This window comes from Oreochromis niloticus, linkage group LG22, assembly GCF_001858045.2.
Source record: "Oreochromis niloticus isolate F11D_XX linkage group LG22, O_niloticus_UMD_NMBU, whole genome shotgun sequence".
Taxonomy (NCBI): Eukaryota; Metazoa; Chordata; class Actinopteri; order Cichliformes; family Cichlidae; genus Oreochromis; species Oreochromis niloticus.
This window is the reverse complement of record NC_031985.2, coordinates 5,569,442-5,592,273: the sequence shown is the minus strand read 5'-3', so window position 1 is coordinate 5,592,273 and position 22,832 is coordinate 5,569,442. Positions and strand designations below refer to the sequence as shown.

Below are 22,832 nucleotides of genomic sequence, written 5' to 3'. Positions count from 1 at the left end.
AGGAGTGACAAGCCAGATGGACTAGTTAGAAGAACGTTCCTCGCACTTTGATTTAACTCATCAATCTTACAAAAGCCCAGGTGTCCCAGTTTCCCCCAACATTTAAGTGCATCGTGCATGAATGAATCTGTGTGGAGCTGAAAATGAATGAAAATGGTCTCTGATCTGTGCACACATTTTATAACCTGAAATGAAGAAAATGATCAGAAATCACAAATATTTTTAGACATTAATGTGCAAAGGGTGCTTTTTGAAAATCTAAACAATTTGATTTGTATGTTAAAAAAAAATCATGTTTAGGTTGATTTGCATGTGTTTGATGTGCTCATACACACTTAAATCTGAGTTTTTGTCTGTAGATCATGCACTACATATATTTGCCACCACTTTGAGTCCTCTCGGGTCTTTATTGAAGTGAAACCCAGAGACTTGTAAATGTGCCGGTGAGAGCGTCAGAGGGAGTGACAGATGAGAATTAATCTCTTCCCCAGATGTCCCGACAGTTTTCATGGAGTCTGTCCAGCGGTGATAAATCTAGAGGCAGAGCCCATGTTTCCGTTTCCATTAGAGCCGTTTGGCTCAACACGTGGTCCTGTCTAATTTTAAAGTGAACCCTTCTTTGCCAGGGTGCCAAAGAGAAAACACTCCTCATTTTCACTGTCTCAGGAACTACCTGTGCATGTTCATGTCTGATGGATGAGTCATGAAAAGACAAAAATTGTTAGCTGATCGGTTTACTGATCATTTGGCAGCTCTATGGGGAGTACCAAGAAAACCAAGGAGGCTCCGGCAGACGGGAGGCCACACGCCTGCTGACAGAGAGGCAGATCAAGAAACATCGGACCCACCACTGCAGCCATGCCAGGACACGGCACGGACACGGACATGGGCGCCGTGGCCAAAATGGATACCACAGCCGCCATCAATACAGCTACTACAGCAGGCAAAGGAACAGGCGTCAGTCCAACATGGAGACCGACGCTGCTGATGAGCAAACAGCTGAGCCCGACCTCACGTCCTCTGTGAAGAAGAAGCGCTCCTACTCCAAGTGTAGAGGTGAGATGAGGTAAAAGTGAAGACAGGAAATGATGCCGTGTGAGTGCCACGTTTAATGCTTCTGTGGTGTGTTGGTTTCTGCAGACTGCATAGCACGAGTGCAGCGATTCCTTGTGACCAGGTTGGGAGAGGACTGGATCTTCCTGGTTCTCCTGGGCATAACAATGGCACTGGTCAGCTGGACAATGGACTACGCCAGTGCAAAGAGTCTACAAGGTAGGACTGTGAAGCAAAAACACAAGTCAGGTGTTTGTGCAAGAAACCCTTTTTTCCTGCGTTTTCTGTCCTCTTCTAATATCGAAACATTTCCCTTCCTCTCTCTCCTTCTATCCATTTAATTTGGTTCTTTTACTTCTTCTTTTAATTTACTTTGGTTTTGTTTTCTTCTGCCTCTACACTCACTGTCTTTTCCTCCTTAAATTTCCTCCTGCATCAGCCTATAAGTGGATTCACGGGGAGCTGAGAGGGAACATCCCCCTGCAGTACCTGGCCTGGGTATCCTATCCCCTGATGTTTATCCTCTTCTCCTCCCTCTTCTGTCACCTGGTTTCCCCTCAAGCTATTGGTCTGTACCCCTGTCTTTCTCATGCTTCTGTGTGTTTGTCTACCTTAACGTGTAATCCATAGATTTAAAAGTGCATTTCAAATTTAGTCTGCACTCTTAAATACTGGGACAGGATCAAATATTTGGGTTCTTATTGGTTATGAAATTAAGAAAAAAATAGGGAACTGAAGCTGAGGGAGAACATCTCCAACTCATTTTCTCTCCAACCATTAACCGACCAGTCAACAAAATAGTTTTTCATTCGTCTAAGCTAATCCGTGAGAAGAGATTCTGTCATTTTCCACACTTTCAGCCTTTTATGATGCTTGATTCCCAACAGCAGCTTTACAGAGGAAAGTTTTTGCATTGCTATTGTTTTCTGTCTGTTTTCGTTCTCGCGGTGTCACACAGTACTGCTGTTTTGTTGTCTCGCAGATAGACACAAGGTTTTCCTTGGGTTTGGTGCCTTGGCACATATGGACGTTTGTAAAAGACCTCTCACATTTGTGTGCAATTAATATTGTGTTTCATATGGTTAATACAGTGGATTTGATTTGATGTCTAAACCTAAACAGCAAGCACAATGAAGGGGAAATAAGAAAGAATCCACCAAGTGAAACAAAGCACAACAAACACACAACATAAATGAACCACAGGCTCCTGGCTGGCAAACTTGTGATGTAGCTTTTTCCCTCAAGCATCACTAACTAACTGCAAAGGAAAACTTGTAATTATTTGTGCAAACAGCATTTGACATAAAATGCAACTTGCAGAAATGTTTGATGCCCTTGAATGAAAATGAATTGATAATTTGCAACAAATTATTCAGAAAACAGCAGCACCAAAGCCATCTGAGACAAGTGTAAAGGAAAGTGTGTCGAGTCATAAAAGGTTCATAACAGTTATTATTAGTATTTTTTGTTATATAACCCTTCTGTTCTAGGTTCTGGTATACCAGAGTTGAAGACCATCCTGAGAGGTGTGGTACTAAAGGAATATTTGACTCTGAAGGCGTTCATTGCCAAAGTCATTGGTCTGACGGCTGCTCTGGGCAGCGGCATGCCTGTGGGCAAAGAGGTGGGTCAACCCAGATAAATTAAAAAGCTTCTCGCGGGCTGTTTCATTTAATCTAAGCATTGCATTTTTTTAAATTTTATTAACCTTTTTATGCTCCATTCCTTCACTCAGGGCCCGTTTGTTCACATTGCCAGCATCTGTGCAGCAGTTCTCAGCAGGTTCATGTCCTTTTTTTCAGGAGTTTATCAGGTAAGCTGATGTCAGGAAACACTTGAATTTCCCTCTGATTGAATATTCCTTATTTATATGTTGCTTCAATGCTGACTCCTCCTCTCTCTGGATCAGTAGAATCCATACTGTTACACAGACATCCTGACGGTCGGTTGTGCTGTCGGGGTGGGCTGCTGCTTCGGTACTCCGCTTGGAGGTACACATCCTTTTCCCTGTGCTCCTCTGCTCTCTTTGTCTGACTCATATCTCTCAGGAGTGCATGTAAGACAGTCAGGCCTCTGCTTTGGGTATTTTCATCACAGTCTGGTGCAGACAGGAAACTGAAATTCCAAGTCAAAAACTGAAAATATCTGAATTCTTATGTTCATCTACAGTCAGTTTCCCATATTGCGGGAGTTTTAAATGTAGTGTGACGGTTGAAGTACACATCTGATACGTGACTAATTCTCTGCTCTTTTTTTCTTCCTCCACCAGGTGTGCTCTTCAGCATAGAGGTAACATCTACATACTTTGCTGTAAGAAACTACTGGAGAGGATACTTTGCTGCTACATTTAGTGCCTTCATATTCAGAGTGTTATCCGTGTTTAATAAAGATGCAGGTATGTGTGCAAATATATATGTACTACTTTCCAAGACATGAGCTAGAGGGAGCCCTCTCTCCACGAAGCAAAGTGTCATGTCTTTATATTGACACTGACAATACGTGTGTGTACTGTAGCTACAGCACTCTCCCTCCACTAGATGGCGATCTCCTCCTTCATGTAGCAGCAGAGTGTTTCAGTGCCTCAATCGGGTCTCCGTGAAATTTTAACCAATCATTTTGCTGTACAAACACATTCCTGTGACTTTGCAGTACACCACATATTAGTTTTGTGTTTGTATGTCACAGTAAATGTGTTATCTGATATTAGTCCAAGTACTAACATAACTACAAGCTCCAGTTCATTATTTAAATGAACTGAACTGAAAGCCGAGGGTATAAATTTTGGCACTTTTTCTTTTCTTTTGCTTCCAGTAACCATTACAGCTCTGTTCAGGACGAACTTTCGTATGGATTTCCCTTTTGATCTGCAGGAGCTGCCAGCGTTTGCCGTCATTGGGTGAGCAAAGAGAAAGCAGACACACACACTCCACAGCAACCTCGTTAGGTACACCTGTTCGTTGTGAAGGCATAAATCCAACTCACCAGTATTTGGACATGCTCAACATAACGTAATTCAAAAAAGTGCATCAGAATAAGGAAAAGCGTGATTTAAGTGACTGTGATTGTAGCATAATTGCTGGTCTGAATATTTCATAAACTGCTGATCTACTGGGATTTTCCCCACATAACCATCTGCAGGGGTTACAGAGAAATGTCCAAAAAAGAGAAAATATGCAGAGGTCAGAGGTCAGAGGAGAATGGTCACTCTGCTTCAACCTGATAGGCAGCGGTAAATTAAACAACCAGTCGTTACATGTAGAAGAGCTCACCCTGACAATATGTTTGAAACAGTTTGGCTGCAACAGCAGAAGACCAGACTAGCTGCTACTTATGTCAGCCAATAACTGGAAACTGAGGCTAAAACTCGTCAAGACTGGATAAATGTTGCCTGGCCTGATTTGTTTCGTTTTCTGCTGCAACATTCAGATGTCAGGATCATAATTTGGCATAAAAAACATGGATCCGTCCTGCTTTGTATCATTGGCTGGTGGTGGTGTAATAGTGTGGGGGATATTTTCTCGGCACACTTTGGGGCCCATGTCTGTCTCTTCATGATCACATAGTGTCCATCTTCTGATGGCTGCTTCTAGCAGAATAATATGTCATGTTTCAAAGCTCGAGTAATCTCAAACAGGTTTCTAAAAGATGACAATGAGTTCAGCCACCAGATTTCAATCTAATAGGACACCTTTGGATTGTGGTGGACATCATGGATGTGCAGCTGACAAATCTGCAGTAACTCTGTGACATCATGTCAATGTGGACCAAAATCTCTCTCGAAACGTTTCCAACATGTTATTGAATCTATGCCATGAAGAATTAAGGCAGTTCTGAAGGGAAAAGGTGGCCCAACCTGGTACTAGCAAGATGTAACTAATGAAGTAGTGAGTAGAGTATGTATGTCTTGATGCATGCTCAATCATCCAGGTAAGTAAATCCTAAAAGGTTGATTCTGTTCATCTGGACGTAGCGTTTTCAGTTCCAGGTGAACAGAATCAACCTTTTGGGATGAGAGTATACATGTTTGACCATTTTCACTCTGCATCTCCAAACATGTCCTCAGGGACCAGACTGAAAATGGAGTAAATCAGTCGAATAATAAAAATGTAGTTGCAGCTGTTATTTTATGATTTCCTCTACTTGATGAGTATTTACACAGAGTTTGCTACAGTTAGACTGACGTGAGAAAATGAAGGTGATTCTTAGTTACTCGGTCATAAGCAGTTACTTGCTGAGGGGCTGCTGATTGATTTTGTTTGAGGCTACTTTGCTTCATGTGCTAAGCAGTAAAGAAGCAGCACCACAACTTTGAACCAGGTGAAGTTTCTTTCATAGATCTAAACCATCCAGTATAAAAAAACACGGCAAACCAACTGCTCAGAAAGCCTAAATATGAATCTTTTCCGTGACATTTAGTTTAAAGCTTTTATTACTTTTTTAATTGTAAGTGCAGTGTTGTTCCACAGTGCTGTCCAACTCCAGTCCTCAAGGACCAGTGTCCTGAAACTTTTCCATGTGTCCCTGTTGCAGCACACCTGAATAAAATTAGTAGGCATTAGCAAGACTCTATAGAACTTGACTGCATGCTGAGGTGGCAACCCCTAACTCAACTCCAGTAAATTTAAGTAAATGTAACTGTTTGGAAAAATGTGCTTCTAACAGTACTTTTATTGCACCTTGTTCATTCACTCATGAGCTGCTGTAACATGAATCAAATGGCTGAATTGCCACCTCAGCATGCAGCCAAGTTCTATAGAGTCTTGCTAATGACCTGCTAATTGTATTCAGGTGTGTTGCAGCAGGGACACATTGAAAAGTTTCAGGACACCGGCCCTCGAGGACTGGAGTTTGACACCCCTGTTTTAGATGCATCCTTGTTCCGACACACCTGAATCAAATGAATGGCTTGTTATCCGGCCTTTGCCAAACTTGATGGCATGCTGAAGAGGTAATCCAACCATTTGGATTCAGCTGTGTTGGAGTAGGGATGCATCTAAAAGCTGCAGGACAGTAGCTCTCGAGGACTGGAGTTGGATGCCTCTGTTCTACACGATATAAACTGCATTATAAAGTAAGCAAAATCCCCTTTTTTCCCCCACTGGCCAATAAAACTACCAGTAGTGCCCAATGTAACATCAGACACTGGACAAATGTCTTGAGACTACGCTGATATGTATGACAGCAACATGTATATAATATAAATGACTTAAGGCTGTAATTAATGAGTGTCCGACTTTCTCGTTGGTACAGGATCTTCTGCGGGTTCCTCGGCGCGTTCTTTGTCTACCTCAACAGACAGGTGGTGCTGTTTATGAGAAGACCCAATGCCATGACCCGCTTCCTGACTAAACAGTGAGCCTCTCTTTGCTGTGGCAGCTTTTAATTTACTTTAGCCCGTGCTGCCTGTGCCTTACTGTAGGTACTTTAATTACTTTAATGCACAGGTATGATCAGGATAATTACTGGTGCTTGTTTCGTTCACAGAGGTTTGACTTTCCTTTTGTTTTCCCTCCAGCCGACTGCTTTTTCCCGCTGTGGTAACGCTGATAATCGCCACCTTGACCTTTCCACCTGGATTTGGACAGTTCATGGCAGGAGAGGTCAGAGTTTATAGCTTGTTGTCCTGTTTATTATGTAAGCACACCAGAATATTAAAAAATTGTTTTACATACCAAATTATTTATTTTAGCACACATTTGTTTTCACATCAAGAACACAAAGTTTTCATGTCCAGTAACCATCCTCATGTAATCGTATCGTAACCCGAAAGCATAATCTGAGCTTCTTTGGCCTGAAGTCGACAGAAAGCAGGCACCAGTGGTCTCTTAGATCTTCGGTTTCATTTGGTGCAAAGCATCATCACAGACCAGTAGCCATGATAAATATGAGCCTGCTGTGTCCCCTCCACTGATGTTACATCACATAAGTTTTGGGATTTGAAGTTCAGTATTTACAAACCGTGACCTCTGGGTGCCGCAGGGTGCCGCTTACATCAACACTTAGTTTGAGCACTAATGAGACAAACTTTAATCATGCAGTGTAATTAGACTGCAAAGATGAATTCAGTTAAGTTTGTAAAAGGCTGAAAAGTGTTCAGATATATAGAAGAAGTTTATTCACTGGTTGCCTGAAGCCAAATTTCTCTCACTGTTTAGCAAAGTCAGGCAGAAGCCTGGAAAATAATGAGACACCCGAATGCACACATAAGCAAAATAGAGCCTGAGGGCTTGAATTGGCCTGCGGAACAACTCAGTCCGACCCCCGATGACCTAAAAGGAAAAGTAAACAAACCACAACCCGTTCGTGTTACTGAATATTAAGGAGGATGACTGTAGTGAGTCTATACTACTTTATAATTTGATTTCAACACGGGTGTGAAAACGAGTGTGTTTTCTCTGATGGCAAATATGAAAAGAAATTAAAAGTTGATTCCCAGCTCCATTCCCATCTTATCCCATATTTGTCCACTGGGATTCATGGAGTTTGGTGTATTTCTGCTCTCTGTGTATCAGTTGGCTCTTTGCTTACTTTATCTAAGGCTACGTCCACACGTACATGGGCATCTGTTTCTATGCGTTTGGACCTTTCATCTACACGTAAATGGTGTTTTGGGTCACTGAAAACTGAGATTTTTAAAAACCACGTTATTGTTTACATGAGATGAATTTCTACAATGGTGCATAGAGACAAAATACTGTTGCTGTTAATCTGACTATCTGCAGTTTTTACATGCTTACATATAAACATGCAGTTACTGTCCCTCCATTTACAAAGACAGAGGCTTCAGAGTGAACTTCTACGTTAAACACAGACGCTCTTAAAACCCAAATCCCGACGCCAACGTCATCGTCGGTTTTGAATAAATGTAATTTTTAAAAAATTAAAATGTCTTATGATTGTGAATCACTCAGACTAACGTGAAATTTTCAGTTTGTTTCTTTATTGAATAAACTCCGGGCAAGAGAGCCAGTGAGACAAAATCCAAAATACTGTCTTTACTTATTAACACTTGAAATGATGAAGGCACTTGAAAAGTAACACAAAATTAGCTGCCTTTCCAGAAAAACTGCTACTTATCAGAAGTACTTGAGGTTTTGTGAGGGCCTGTTTACTCTTTCCCTCACAGGCTTCTGAATGGCCAACATTTCTTCACGGTTAGGATTTGGCATGTTCTTGACACCTTTTGACTTCATTTTTTGCATTTACATGTGGACAGAGAGATTTTTTTCAAAACTGTACGTGTGGACGGGATTTTTTTTTTAAACGAAAACGGAAAATCTCAGTTTTCAAAAATAGCCGTGTACGTGTGGATGTAGCCTAAGTCAGCATGACTCACTGAGGCAGAAAATGCTACCCATCCCCTCCCTAATGTTTTTAATAATTGATATAAAAATTTGGCATATCAGTTTTTAGCCTTGTTGTAAGGTTGACTGTGAAGCACGAGCCACACAGGACTGGGCAAAATGTATGATCCAGTAATATAATGTGAATAATTGTAGTTTTATGTTGTATTTTTTTGGGAAAGCTGTGTCAGTGTTTACGGCTCTTCACTTATTAAAGTCTTTCAATCTTGGAGTCCAGACTTTCAAAGTTCCCTGGCATGGAAGGAGACACCACGGCCGTCAAACAATACATATTTTAACATAGACGTTAATGCTACACTTATGTGTGTCAACAGTTGACAAAATTGGTTGATTTATAGAAATAACACAGAAAGAAATCACGTTTTTCTGATACCCAAAGACTTACTGAGAACGCACCAAACTAACTCAACCTACTCGATTATAAACCAACTCCTGTGTTTTGTGAGGTAGAATTCATGTTTTTCTGTTATACTCGGTCTATTTCCTTCTTATACTTAAGCCTTTGACTCTACTCATTTTCTCCTTCTGCTGCTCTCCTTTCTCTCATTTTCTATTCCTGCCTGCTTGGCAGTTTGTTGACCACCACTGTGGATTAATGTATGTCTGCACCTGTTTCCATTTTCATGGGAAAATATGAACTAAGAAGTAGTTCGAGACTTTTGCACAACACTGTATATTCTGTTTTACCATTTTAGCCTTAAAAACTTGCTTTCCTTATACATCAGAATATTGCACATATCCCTACGTGCAATATTCTGAACATCTTCACCATATTAATGCACATCTGTGGCCCTGCTGTGTGCAAATGGATTTTCAAGGTAAGAGAAAAGATCAACAGCTCACCCACCCAGCGCTAAAAGCTAATCATGTGTTTCACAGGCGCTCAGAATAGACCACTTAGTGTGAACCAGGTATGTGTTTTAATGCATATGTCAGTCAGTAACACCCCAACATGATTCACACACTCATTGTAGAAATGCGTCACACCTTTTTAATGAAGACACACTGTGGGTTTTAACACAGTGAAGTGTGGCGATGCCTAAATTTAAATCATTTCTCCTCAGGAAAAAAATAAATAAATGGGTGAACAGGTCCATGTTTGACAGACACCTGTTCTTACCCTCAAAGACTTTATCCACACCCTTTGGGGAATGAAATCCTTCCAATCCAACGTGGTAGCTCGGTGCAAAGTGACAGAAGAAGCAACTCACTGAGAGGAGATTAAATGCTATAAGGTTTGTGAACCAGACATGAACCCGCAACTTCAAAAAGCAGCAGGGAAGCCTATTACATCCGAGCTCTGCAGAGGCCCACAGCAGCCTTTCACAGAACCTCAACAGTTCCACTCACACTCCAAACGGTGGATTTCAGGGACCGCGATTCGAGCCAAACTCGAGCAGGAAATACAGAAGTAGAGAAATCAACATGACGTTGGTGCTGTTTCTCCCCCCGCAGTGGCGTTATGCAGATGCGGGAGGCGCTGCGTTTTGTTCCTGTGAGCAATTTCAGAGGCATCTATGCAAATGTGGAGCAAAACGGTTGAAGTGAATTAGTCATTCATGAGTCATCAGAAGTGAATGACTCATTGGACACGGCCACCCATACCCGTCTGCTTCCAGCTTTCTGGATGACTTCCTGCCTGTTTATCTCACTTGACTTTCTTCCTCACTTCACTTTTTTGCTCCCGTTTTCTCTCTTAAACTTCTTCCTCTTCTTTCGTATCCATTTCCTTCTTATCCCTCATCCTCCTTTTAAATTTCACTCCGCCTTTAACCATTTTTCCTCCTCCTCTTGCTCTACTTTCCTCCCTCCCTTCACCATTTCCTTCTTGTTTTTTTTATTTTCACCTTTTATTGCTATAACTTCCCCTTATATCCCTCTCCTTTTTGACTTTTTTATATTTTCTCTTCCTGTCCTTTTTTTGCTTTACCTTCTCCCCTTGTTTTGTGTAGACGACCTCTTACACATATCTTCCCTGTGTTCTAATCCTCTGTTTCTTTGAAAAAAAAAAAACGTTTTGTAAGTCACACTTTGAAAATGAAAAGTGTGAGTGTACTTTTTTATTTCACAGATTTCTGACTGCATTGTTAAGTTTGACTAACTCCCAAATATAAAAAACTACAGACTGTGTAATGAAATTGGTCACATTCACTGTAATATGTAAAATAAGCAGTGCTAATTTATCATCTAACACTTGCAATCCTGGTTAGCAAGCTGCACTCATGAACTGTGCAAAGGACAAACGCACATGACGCACAAATAACCATCAGATAAAATACTTGAAGTTTATACAGAATACAGTTTGCAGTGTGTGCCACAGGAAAAAGTCACTATATTTGTTAGACAACTGGAGGTTGTTACTTGGTAAAAATGATTAACAGGAAGTCTGATTATCAGCTGATTTTACAGCTTTGAACTTAAAAATGCAAAAATCGATAAAAAAAATTGATAAAAAGAAGAAAGTTTTTTTAGCCAAGCCTGCTGTTTGTCAAGGCAAATTTTAAGTTTGCATGGAAATGATTATGAATCAACTTGTGTCAAAGGTTATCTTTTTAATTTTATTTTCACAATATTAAACTAATTTAATTTATTTTCCTAAACTCATCTAATTTTGATGTTATGGTTAATTTTGAACAGATATCGAAGTGTTCACATTTTCACCTTGATGCAGGTTTGGCTTCACATTTTATTTAAAGTGGCTTTAAAAAGATCTTAAATTTAAATCACGTACATTTGTAGATATTCTGCTTTTCTCCTCCACCACCAGTTTCCCCTCTCTGCCCATCTGTCTCAGATTTTGTCCCTTCTGCCTCTCCTCACCTCATTTCCCCCTCTGTCCTCTTTCTTTCCAGCTGATGCCCAGAGAGTGCATCAACTCTCTGTTTGACAACTTCACATGGACAAAGATTTCAGGGTCTCCTCCACCGGTCGGTCTGGGCCGCTCTGCTGCCTGGCTGCACCCTGATGTCAGCGTCTTTGTCATTCTGGTGCTCTTCTTCCTCATGAAGGTTTGTGACTGCTAGGAAATTTTGTTTTGTCATCCTTTCTGTGTATTTGTGCGAAGTTGCGTTATGCATCTGCGTGTTTATGTGAGATCGTTTGTGACACCGTGTGTGTGTTTGTGTTGGAAGGCAGGCTCCGACTGACGTCAGCATTTTCGTCATCATCCTCCTCTTCGTTAGGGACATTTGTTGCAGGTCACTCATGTTGTGTGTTGGTGAAGGGGACATCTGTGTTTGTCTTCTTCTTTTTCTTCCTGTTCAAGGTCAACAGAGCTGGCAGCCTGCCAACACTTCTAGCTTTCTTAGGTTTTCTTTAGTGCAGCTACACACACACACACACACACACACACACACACACACACACACACACACACACACACACACACACAAATCCCAGAGCTTCAGAATTCCCACTGTCTTCTTAGCGGTTTGCTTAAATATTTTACGAGCATAGATGTGTGTGTAAATCTGGACTAGCTGCTGGGATGACAATGAATCAGCAAGAAAGTTGATGAAATGCTGTAAAAGAATCACAGTTTGCACAAAGCTGGGCAAACAACCCATATAAATCCTAATAAAGAAGAAACCTGCGATGTGGACCAAGGTAAAGTCTTTTCAAACAAACATCAGATGTTCAAAGGAGCCAAGCAGAGCGATAGGTCTATAACATTGTGAAACTCAGACTATTAACCGATACAAACAAATCCAGTGTCTATAAAGCTCGGTGACAATGACTGGTGCAAAAACCAGTGAACAAAGGATAAAAAGATGAAGAACCTGACAGCCGTCTATTGGCCTTGAATACAGATGGCTGTCTGGTTAAAGATCTTATGCAGACTTTGAAATGATCGTTTAATGTCCAAGGCCATTTTTTAAGATTGCTCCCAGGTGCAGAAACTGCTCTCACCCATACAAATTAATGGGCGAAGTCATTAACATCCAGACAATGTCAGAGTAGAGGACAGCAGTCAGAAGGAATTTTGACAACAAGCAGACAGGGTCCGAACAGGGTTGAGAATAATTGTGAAAATTATACGTGATCTGAAATCTGAACTGACTCTGGTGTCGTTATCGTCTTCACAAATGATGTTTGGGAGAATAAAGTCGAAGCATTTTCCAGAGTTGTTCTTTCTGGACTGAAAAGTCTGTTCGCAATCAATATATACTTTACTGGTGTTAAGGTGGAGTGTGGACCCCAATGCAGACGTAACACATGGACATGCAGACTGTAACTCAAAATGAAGACAATTCAAGTCCAAAAAGTAACTTAATCAAAATATCTGGGAAAAAAAGCAAAAAAACAAACTAACCAGAAACAACATGATACAGGAAAACTAAAGCGCTGCCAAAGGATAAAAGGACTGACTGGGCTTACTGTATGTACACACTGAGGGTAATGAGAGTTGGAAACAGCTGAGGGAAACACATGAGTGCAAACAATCTGGGAAAATGAGACGAGGGCAAGTAAAACTCAACACAAGGCACGTGAACAAATAACTATCAAGGAAATAAAATGGGATAACTAAGCGACACGAATTAACTTAATACAAGGGAACTGATACAAAAACACAAAACTAAACTCAACAGAATGGAACTAACGAGGAAAACACATAAAGAACAATATAAACAAAACCTTAACCAGGAACTAAGGAGAGGGAAACATTAAGCAAATGACACTAAAAACTGAGAGTTATCAACATGCTGAGTCAATGACCCAGAACCAAGACAGCTGGTGCCTACATGTACAAGAGCTTGAAACCTACATATTATTTATACATTTTTAAAAAGCTGTCTCATGAAACAAAATGGAACTGAAATTACAATGTAATCTTCAGAAGAAACTGGTGATAACCTTTGTGTGTGTTGATGCCCATTATTAACAGTGGGTGAACGGCCACCTCCTAAAGCACAACCCCTGTAGCATTTAAATCCCTGGGACTCAATTTTGGTATTAGGAGCCTCTTGGACGAGAGGTGAAACGTCTCCAGTCTTTCAAGAAGTTCAGTTGCCGTCTTTTCAAGCTCGTACGACTACCATGACCTGGATGACTGAGAATCTATGCAGACATCAGAGCACACTCATTTGTATTTAACTCTGGACATGTGCGAACATATCTTTTTAAAAAATCAAAGCTATTTTGACATTAAAAACGAACCTGCATCACTGTTCTTCCTTTTGAAATGCTGTGACCAGAACTTCCAAAGTCACATAATTCTTGTTTTTTATTAAAAAAAAAAAAAAAAAAGCCCAGACAGACAAAGTCTGGTCTCTAAATACTCTTGAGTCATGACCAGCCTACAGTCTGTTGGCTGGTGCAGAAAATGGTGCCAAGCTGTCGATGCCTCCTGTTTGGTGAAAATCTGTGACTTCTCAACAGCTCAGGCACACAGCAGTGTGAAAGCACATTACCATTTCACTAAATACAAAATACAAACTGCTACATGGAAGTCAGATCATGTTTGTCTTGGTGATGTGTTATTATGCTATATGTTTCTGTCCACTTAAAACCACCAATATGTTCCTGTTTGCTTATTTTTCTTCAAAGTTGCGAAGCTTTTTCATGCGAGTCCAGCTGGAGGCAAACGATTATAAAGCCTGCATCTCAAACATCGAGACTTGCTGTCACTGATAGTTAAAATTCAATCCAAAGACATAGTATACAGAATGTTTTGTAGTCCATAGCTCTATACATTTCACCATTTAAATTAGATTAGGTTTTATTCAGGAAATTAGGTTAAATTTCCAAAATGACTCCAAAGAAAAGTTATTCTCACCCATTTCTCTTCGAAGAGCCTCAATCTGTGTTTCTGTCTAAAGTCAAATTAGGCAGTAATGTTGTACAGATAATCGTATCAACTGGATATTAGAGGCTGTCACTCAGCATCATTCACTGCACTGGTTCAGTCATGGTGTTTCTCACTGGAGCAGAGCGGCCCCCTGCAGTGCAAACTTAATTCAGCCACAACTGAGAGCAGCTGCCTGGTGAAACTCCCAACACACATACAGGGTTTCTTTCCTGCTGCTGTCAGCCTTTCTCCACTACACACTCAAAACCTGCCTTCCTCTTTTGTCCTTTACCTGATTTGACTTTCCGCCGTTGTCTATATAAAAAGCTCCATGAATGTTACATTTAAATGCACATGTGAGCGTTGCAAAAGTTACTTGTGACAATAAATAAATGAGCCTAATCAGCTGTATCTTCAGTGAGTCCCTCATCCTGCATAATTGTTCTCCACCAGCTCAGAGTTCAGCTGCTTATGCTAAATGAAGCAGGTTCTCCAAGTGCTGGTTAGAGAAACACTCCAGGTTCTCTCATTTTCCAAGAGAGCTGGAGATTATTCAACAATTAAAGATAACCACCATAACGATAGCCTAGCCCAGGGGGTGGGTCACGGTGACAGCAGCCTAAGCAGAGAAGCCCAGACCTCCCTCTTCCCGGCAACTTCCTCCTACATATCGAGGGAAACACCAGTGCATTCCCAGCCTATAGATGTAATCTCTCCAGCATGTCCTGGGTTTGCCCCAGGGCCTCCTCCCAGTGGGACATGCCTGGAACACCTCATTCAGGGGGTGCCTGGAGGCATCCTAGTCAGAGCCCCGAACCACCTCAACTGGCTCCTTTGGATTTGGAGGAGCAGCGGCTCTACTTTGAGCCCAGATCAGATGGCCGAACTCCTCACCCTATCTCTAAGGGAGAGCCCAGCCACCCTTCAAAGAAACCTCATTTCCGGCACTTGTATCCACAATCTCGTTCTTTCAGTCATTACCCACAACCCGTGACCATAGGTGAGGGTAGGGACGTAGATCGACTGGTAAATCGAGAGCTTCGCTTCTACACTCAGCTCTCTTTTCTCCATGATGGAACGGTACAGCGTCCGCATCGGGCAGCCGCAGCACCAATCCATCTGTCGATCGCCTGCTCCCTTCTCCCCACACTCGTGAACCACCCTTTTTCGACTGAAGACCATGGCCTCAGATTTGGCGGTGCTGATTTTCATTCCCGCTGCCTCAAACTGGGCTGCAAACCAGTCCAGTGCGAGCTGGAGGCTGTCACCCGATGAAGCCAACAGAACCACATCATTTGCAAAAAACAGAGATGAGATTCTGAGACCAACCAAGTGAAAGACTTCCGCCACTTGCCTACACCTAGAACTTCTGTCCAAAAAAGTTATGAACAGAATTGTGACAAAGGGCAGCCCTGGCAGAGTCCAACACCTACTGGAAACTCAAGAGCTCACTGAATTCTAGAATGTCCAGTCATGAAATTTCCTCCCTTCTAAATATTCCACAGTCAGCTGTTAGTGGTATTATGACAAAGTGAAAAGATTGGGAACGACAGAAACTCAGCCAGAAAAGTGGTAGGCTCTTAATTACAACAATTTTAACTTCTTACAAGCAAGGAGTCACCCCCTGCTGGCTTTTAGAAAGAATGCATTTGTAAAATGCTTCACACTTTACCTGGAAAATGGGCATCTTTTATATACAGTCTATGGTAGCACCTGTCTCTGTGTGAAGTTTTCTACTTAAGTCTCTTTATCACATTGCTCTGTTCTACTTTTCCTTTTCTCCACTCTCTCTGTATTGGCCTCTCTGAAACACTGAAGCAAACAGAATGTTTCAACTCCCATTTATCTCGGGATTTGTGACACTGATGAAGGAGCGAGTGCTGGGTGACACTGTGTTTGTATGTGTGAGACTCTCTTTGTGTGAGTTTCTGATTGATTGTGTTTGACTGTCAGGATTAAAAGAGAGCAGAAGACCGAGCGCAGTCTCCTCTGTCATCAGGATAGCAGCCACCCTGTGAAAGACGTGCTAATGAGTTTTTATCTTGTTCCACAGTAATTAAGTTATCAAACGATGATGACAAATTATGTGTAGAATTGGTAATCTGGATGGTTAAAATGGTAATGTAGTGTTTCCCACCAATCCATTTGAATGAAAAAGACAAAGCCTAGCATGGTGCCTGGAACAGACAGACTTTCACCCCCGCACACCAAAATCCAGAGCTTGTCTGAAGGTATTCATTATCACTGATGAGCTCTCAGCACCCAAGTAGAAAGCGTATTATTAGGAAAGCTATTTTGGAGTTCCTTTCTGATGAATACAGAAATTATTTGGACACGGACTGTGCAAATGACATTTGAAGGGTGAGTTTAGCTTTAGTTCACCCTGCAGAGGACCGTGATCTTTTCACTCACACGTCGAGTTGGCAGCCACCCAGTGCAGCTACATCACCATCCACTGCAGCTTCACTGGAGCAGCTGCTGATTAAGTGCCTTGCTCAAGGACACCCAAAGGTGATTGGGTCCCCTTCCTCACAGCATACATGTATACATGATTTCAAGATTGGCCACTTCTGTAACACACCGAGAGAATGCCAAATTAGATATTTGAGACAAGGAGCGCTAAAAAGGTGCAAAGACGTTCTCCTGTTGCTATGCGCCCAACATCTTGGTAGCAATCTAATTAGTATTAAGTGGATGTGCTGCACTGACAAAGGAGATGTATTGAAAATGAAAACAAAAACAAAAAAAGAGCTGATGTGCTTTCTTTTGAAATTGAAGATTTAGAATTGAATCGTTTTTTGTCTGACTGTCTTGTTCAGCTTTTCAAACTCTGAATAGTGCTTCTCATGCTAATAGCTAACATAATCAAACTTGGTTAGCAAGCTGCATTTATATACTGTACACATGCATCAGAAAAATAAATAGCCTACCTGCTAATTAGCGCTAACAGATAAAATACTGAAACTGCCTTCACTGAAACTGAGGTACATACTTCTTAAATGGTCAATTTAAATGCACAGTAAGCCATATTATTATACCAACAGTACAAACATGATCCAAAAGCACAGTTCATTGACTTTAATGAGTACAGGTGAGGCTAATGACAATGGTTAACCACTTTTAACCTAACATTCACACAATCGTACCCTGATGGATGCATTGGGAGAAACTTGGGGTCCAAAGTGTCCAAACATACTTCATGCATATGACATGCAGACTAGAGGAGCCCGGGATCAAACCACTGACCTTCAAATAGGTATACGATCCACTCGAACTCCTGAGCCACAGCTGCCCTGACTGAAAGTTTTCAATTAAAACAGCCAAACCTGTAATAATGCAAACTTTAAATCTTAATAAAAATTAAACAGGTGTTATAGAAAGAAAAGAAAAATCAGCCCCACCCCCTACCAGCAACCAGTTTACTTCACTGGTCGAGCAGGTGGCCATAAGGCTGAAATGCAGCAGTCCAAGTCTCACCCGTAGCCCCTCCTGCGTGACCTCCCCTGCTCTCTCTCCCCTCCTTCCTGTCTACCCTTCACACCTGCACTATATGCCCCTATACAGTAGTTATTAAGGAGCTTGGGCATAAAGGCCACAACTGTGGCTGTAAACTTATTTATTTCTGCTGTAAAGTTTGTAATTTTAGGTATTTTAACATGAAAGTGTATTCTAGATCGACGCAATCCTGAATCTGGCATCGTGTGGCTGGGTGGAGGAACTTTAGTTTTTGGCACTTTGTGTTGGTGTCATTTGGGTTAAGGCACATTATTAACCTGTATTAATACAACCTGCCCAGAATTCAGACCACATGTTCTCAAAAGAATGTCACCAGATGTCTTCTGTAACCAGCTTTTAGAAAAGAACGACTTTAGCACATGCACATAATGTGCAGTATTTCACATGCAATTGTTCCTACAATAGAAAACAAAACTAATGAACCAAAGAAAGTTAAAAATAGACACACACATGCATCATATGTGCTAAAAATTAAATAGCTATTCATTACCAGTGTTGTTTTCTGCTCCAAATCAAACGTCAGCCCAATACCACAGTTCAGATTCTTATCACCAAGTTATTATGTCCTTAGAGGCTTTATTGTCCAAATGTCAGGCACACACTCATTTCATGAATCCAGTATAGTGTTGTAGGAAGATATCTGAGTTTCCAGTGTGAAAGCAGAGTACCCTAACATGACTCAAACGTGGTTCACAAGCCAGTATTTCTCCACAGGTGGAGGTGGAGACACCGATAAGAGGCTGAACTGTAAGAAAGTTAAGTCTCATCTGGTTTCTATTGGTTGCAATCATCAGCTCTGAGTTTTTGACTAAAAAGCGTTTCATGTCGTCTCTCCTGCAGTTCTGGATGTCTGCTGTGGCCACCACCATGCCCATCCCATCCGGAGCTTTCATGCCAGTCTTCATCCTAGGTGAGCGTTTTGAAGCTTTGCATTGGCTTAAGTCTTCATCCTCTTTGGTTGTCACTATAAATACTGACTCTGTAAACAGTACAGTTCAGAAACCTTTATCTAAACTTTGATGATAATTAATGTATTTTATTTTTAAACTATATTTACTTTTAGCCCCACTTTCGTCCTATAGGAGCTGCGTTTGGCAGGCTGGTAGGGGAGATCATGGCCACTCTGTTTCCTCATGGGATCGTGTTTGATGGCATCCTTTACCGCATCATCCCTGGAGGGTACGCAGTCATCGGTTAGTTTCTTGTTTCTCCTCATAATTTTTTTCCACGTTTACTCTTTAATCACGGCTAACTATGATCCACCTTAGCAACTAGCCTATTTTTTAACTTCACATATAAGTCTTACTGTCAAACTGTCCTCATCTTTTTCCCCTTAACTGTCAGCTTCCTGTGCCCTCAGCTTGTCGGGCGTGTTCAGCCCTCTTCCTCTTTCTGTACTGTCACTTCCCTCATCTTCTTTCTCCTTCAGCTTCTCCTTCTGTCAGCCTCTCTGGTCCTCCAGTCGTCACTCATTGTCAACTTGTCCTCCCCACCTAATCCTCTACCCCACCCCCATTCTCGTCCTCTTCTCCCTCCATCCCAAGTCCTCTTCCTCCTTTCCATCAGAGCATGTGGTCGCTGTGCTCTGACAGTTAAATGTCACCCTGGGTTTGCTCTGCTGTCCTCACCTCAACAGCTGACCCAGAAATGTGGCCTTTTCTTCAATCCTCGCTCCCGTTGGCCTACAAAAGCCCGTCCTTAATTTCTCTCCTCCTTTTCTACCTTTTTTAATCTCTTCTTCTCTCTTATCCTTCTCTCGGTAGTCTCCCAGTATCAGTCATTTGTCTCGTGTGTTTCCTGTCTCTCCTTACATTGCTTCTCATTAATCTACTCTTGTGTTTCATGGTTTCCTCTTCCTTCCACTGATTTTCCTTTTCTCCCTCATTCTCTTTGCTCTGTTCCTGTCTGCTCCCATCCTATTCTGCTCTTCCTTGTCTTTTAACTTCTGTGCATCTCATTTCTACTTTCCATCAGTACACTTTTACCCTTCCTCCTTCCTGTTACTCTGTGGTCCGTCTCTTCCTACTGTATCTTGTACTGTCTTTCCTTTGGCACGTCTCCCTTCCCCCACCCTCATCATCCCATCCCGTTTCTCTGGCAGGAGCAGCAGCGTTGACTGGGGCCGTGACTCACACAGTGTCCACGGCGGTTATCTGCTTCGAGCTGACAGGTCAGATCTCCCACATCCTGCCCATGATGGTGGCAGTAATCCTGGCCAACATGGTGGCCCAGGGCCTGCAGCCCTCCCTCTACGACTCCATCATCCAAGTCAAGAAGCTCCCGTACCTGCCGGAGCTTGGCTTCGGACACATGAGGTCTGTTTTCATTTCACAAGCCAGATGTGGGAAAGATGTCAACAAATTTAATGTGATGCCCTCCATAACTCCAGCTGCCAGGGAAATAAATGGTGTAATTGTTGGTGGATAAAAACATTAAGAATTAAATTTCTGCATAATTGATAAATGTTTGCAAGTAAATAAAAGAAAGTGACAAAAAGAGGTTTCCAGTTTACCCTTTCAGATGAGGAAACCTTACAATTATAAAGGACCTTCAGCATGCAGAGATGCCATGCAGCTGAAACATGTAATTTGTGTCTCTTGGTAACGATGAAGGGTAATTTTCTTGTACACTGCTTTCTAAAATTGGGTAGCAGTTCCAACTTTCTGTATCTGTTTCACAGCCAATACAACATCTTTGTAGAGGACATCATGGTGACGACGGTGAAGTTTATGTCATCTCAGTCCACATACCGAGAAGTCAAACTCCTGCTGGACTCCACTTCGCTCAAATCCATCCCCCTGGTCGACTCAAAAGGTAAACAGATTGATAAAGCACCTTCCTTGCTATTGATTGGGGATTATAGGGATCAGGGGTCGGCAACCTTTAACACCCAAAGAGCCATTTGGACCCAGTTTCCACAGAAAAGAAAACACTGGGAGCCGCAAATACTTGGCATCTAAAATGAAGATAACATTGTATATATTGTTTGTTTGTCTTTACCTTTATGCTTTGTATAAACAACTAGAGTGTGTTGCTTATGAAATCCATAAAGTGCAACAGAGAAAATTACATTTTATTTATGTAATGAACAGTGTTGGTCAAGTTACTTGAAAAAAGTAATCGGATTACAGTAACTGCCCATCTCTGGTAATGAATACATTTTAAACTCTTAAAAAATTATAACAAAAAAGAAACACGCTGAGTTGAAGTTCTCATTTAAATGAATTTAAAAGCCAAACTTAAATTATCCATTTACTGAATAAAAAATGTGGCTTGCCGTCATCCTTATTTCGCCTTTGGGCTTTCGGAACGTGTAGCGGAGCCTTGACCTGAATTTAAGGAATAAACTGGAAACAAAGCCCTGTGTTACTAAACAATGAAAAATAAATATTTGCAAATATCTGCATAAATATTTATTTTACCTGGTTAATGTGTGTAGCGGAGCGTGGTCTGCGGTGCCGCTGCAGGGGAGCCGGATGCACCTGAGCAGCATCCGCAATCACGTCTCGCCGGCTTAAAGTGTGTGCTCTCTCTGCTATTGTGTTGTTGTTGGTATGTGTCGGGCTGTGTGTGTAGAGCAACTGTGTGTGAAAAGTGATCACTAAAGAGATGCTGAAAAGCATGTTCATGCAAACATCGTCGGGTCTGCTGTTGTATGTTTACGATGGGACTTCTGCTCCTGAACCTCTGCGCACAGCGTCTGCAGACCGGGGCTGTACCAAGTCACTTCATCTTTACGCAGGACTGTAAGCTGTCGTCTGTGAGGCATGAGCGGTGTTTGTTTTTAACATAGCTCATGGTGGAGAATAGCCGCTCACATACGTAGGTGAATCCGAAGATCAACAATCCACAAATTAGGCATGCTGGTAGGCCACTCTCGTCAGAAGTAAATGCAAATAAATCTGCCCAGGCATCATTAAATGTTCTATTTTCTTCAGACATTTTTCTTTTCTTACATTTCTCCATACTTGGCCTACCCGGGGTTGAAAGTCTCGATAAATGCACGGCGTTTTGGCGGGTATACCAGCTTCTGCGAGTGTGACGCTTATTTTGAGCAACAAAAAATAATTTAATATAATTTTATTTTAAGATTTCAAGATCGCAATAATCTTCCAGTTTAGAACTGCAAGTTAAAAAACAGAACTAACACAAGTAAAATACACTTCTGTTAAATAGTTATAATTTATTTTCCCACGCCACGCGGAGCTGCAGTATAAGGATGAACGAGCCGCATGCGTCTCCGGCCCCGGGTTGCCGACCCCTGATGTAGATGAAATAGAATTGAATTGGATGAGTGGATTAGCCATCAAAGTGTCTCACAGAAATGTGTTTGGTAATTGAAAGAACACAAAGAGTTGCTGCTATCACATTAAATATAACAGTATCAAATATAGGCATTTAAATAAGAGCACTTTCCATTTTTAATGGATTTTTTTTTTAATCATAAGGCATCATGATATTAATAAAATTAACATCTGTTTCTCTGTTTCCAGATTCTATGATCTTATTGGGCAGCATTGACAGGGTGGAGCTTCTGGCTCTCTGTGATTGGTGGTTGTCACCAGAAAGAAGGCTCCTGATGCAGGTGAGGACAGTCACAGGGCAAGCAATAGAGCTTCTTAGTCATGGCGGAAATCCTAATCACCATTGTTTTGGTCAATTATAAGATCCTAATTACTCATTAAATTTGGGAACATGATAGATTTCCATCCATCCATTAGCTTAAAATGAAAGGCAGGATACAGCCTGGACTGGTCCCCAGTTTGTTAACCTAACCCCATTAACGTAACATAATGTATTTATTGAACTTAAAAAACCAAACCCCACTGGAATTCTGCGAAATTTTAATATAATAATAACTTGACAGTGGGGTTTGGTCCATAGGTTGTATGAAGGTGGATGTAGATGGTGCGTCTGAAAAGTGAAGCTAACGTAGAAGTGCTTTAAACCTGAATTCTTTCTCATGGCCAGCAGGAGGCGACGACTGCAACCATATTTGCTTGTATAGAAGTTTATGGCCCTGTTGCTGTGTGACCTCAGCAAACACAATCCTGATTATTTTACAGGCTCAGTCATATTTTCAGGTCATATTGGATAAAAGATAAAGTTTA

At 41.5% G+C, this 22,832-nt stretch overlaps 1 protein-coding gene across 1 annotated transcript in view; it reads left to right on the top strand.

Annotated features, from left to right (window-relative positions):
• The window catches only part of LOC100707037 (chloride channel protein 1), a 55,982-nt gene that overhangs the window by 7,177 nt on the left and 25,973 nt on the right, over nt 1-22,832 (top strand). Inside the window, exons 2-17 of the mRNA XM_005457545.4 lie at nt 753-1,056; nt 1,141-1,272; nt 1,493-1,621; nt 2,544-2,677; nt 2,789-2,866; nt 2,966-3,044; nt 3,323-3,448; nt 3,865-3,949; nt 6,304-6,405; nt 6,569-6,653; nt 11,270-11,425; nt 18,562-18,631; nt 18,804-18,914; nt 19,823-20,036; nt 20,402-20,535; nt 22,215-22,306. Coding sequence (XP_005457602.1) covers nt 753-1,056; nt 1,141-1,272; nt 1,493-1,621; nt 2,544-2,677; nt 2,789-2,866; nt 2,966-3,044; nt 3,323-3,448; nt 3,865-3,949; nt 6,304-6,405; nt 6,569-6,653; nt 11,270-11,425; nt 18,562-18,631; nt 18,804-18,914; nt 19,823-20,036; nt 20,402-20,535; nt 22,215-22,306 — 2,031 coding nt within the window. The remainder of the gene's footprint in view (nt 1-752; nt 1,057-1,140; nt 1,273-1,492; nt 1,622-2,543; nt 2,678-2,788; nt 2,867-2,965; nt 3,045-3,322; nt 3,449-3,864; nt 3,950-6,303; nt 6,406-6,568; nt 6,654-11,269; nt 11,426-18,561; nt 18,632-18,803; nt 18,915-19,822; nt 20,037-20,401; nt 20,536-22,214; nt 22,307-22,832) is intronic.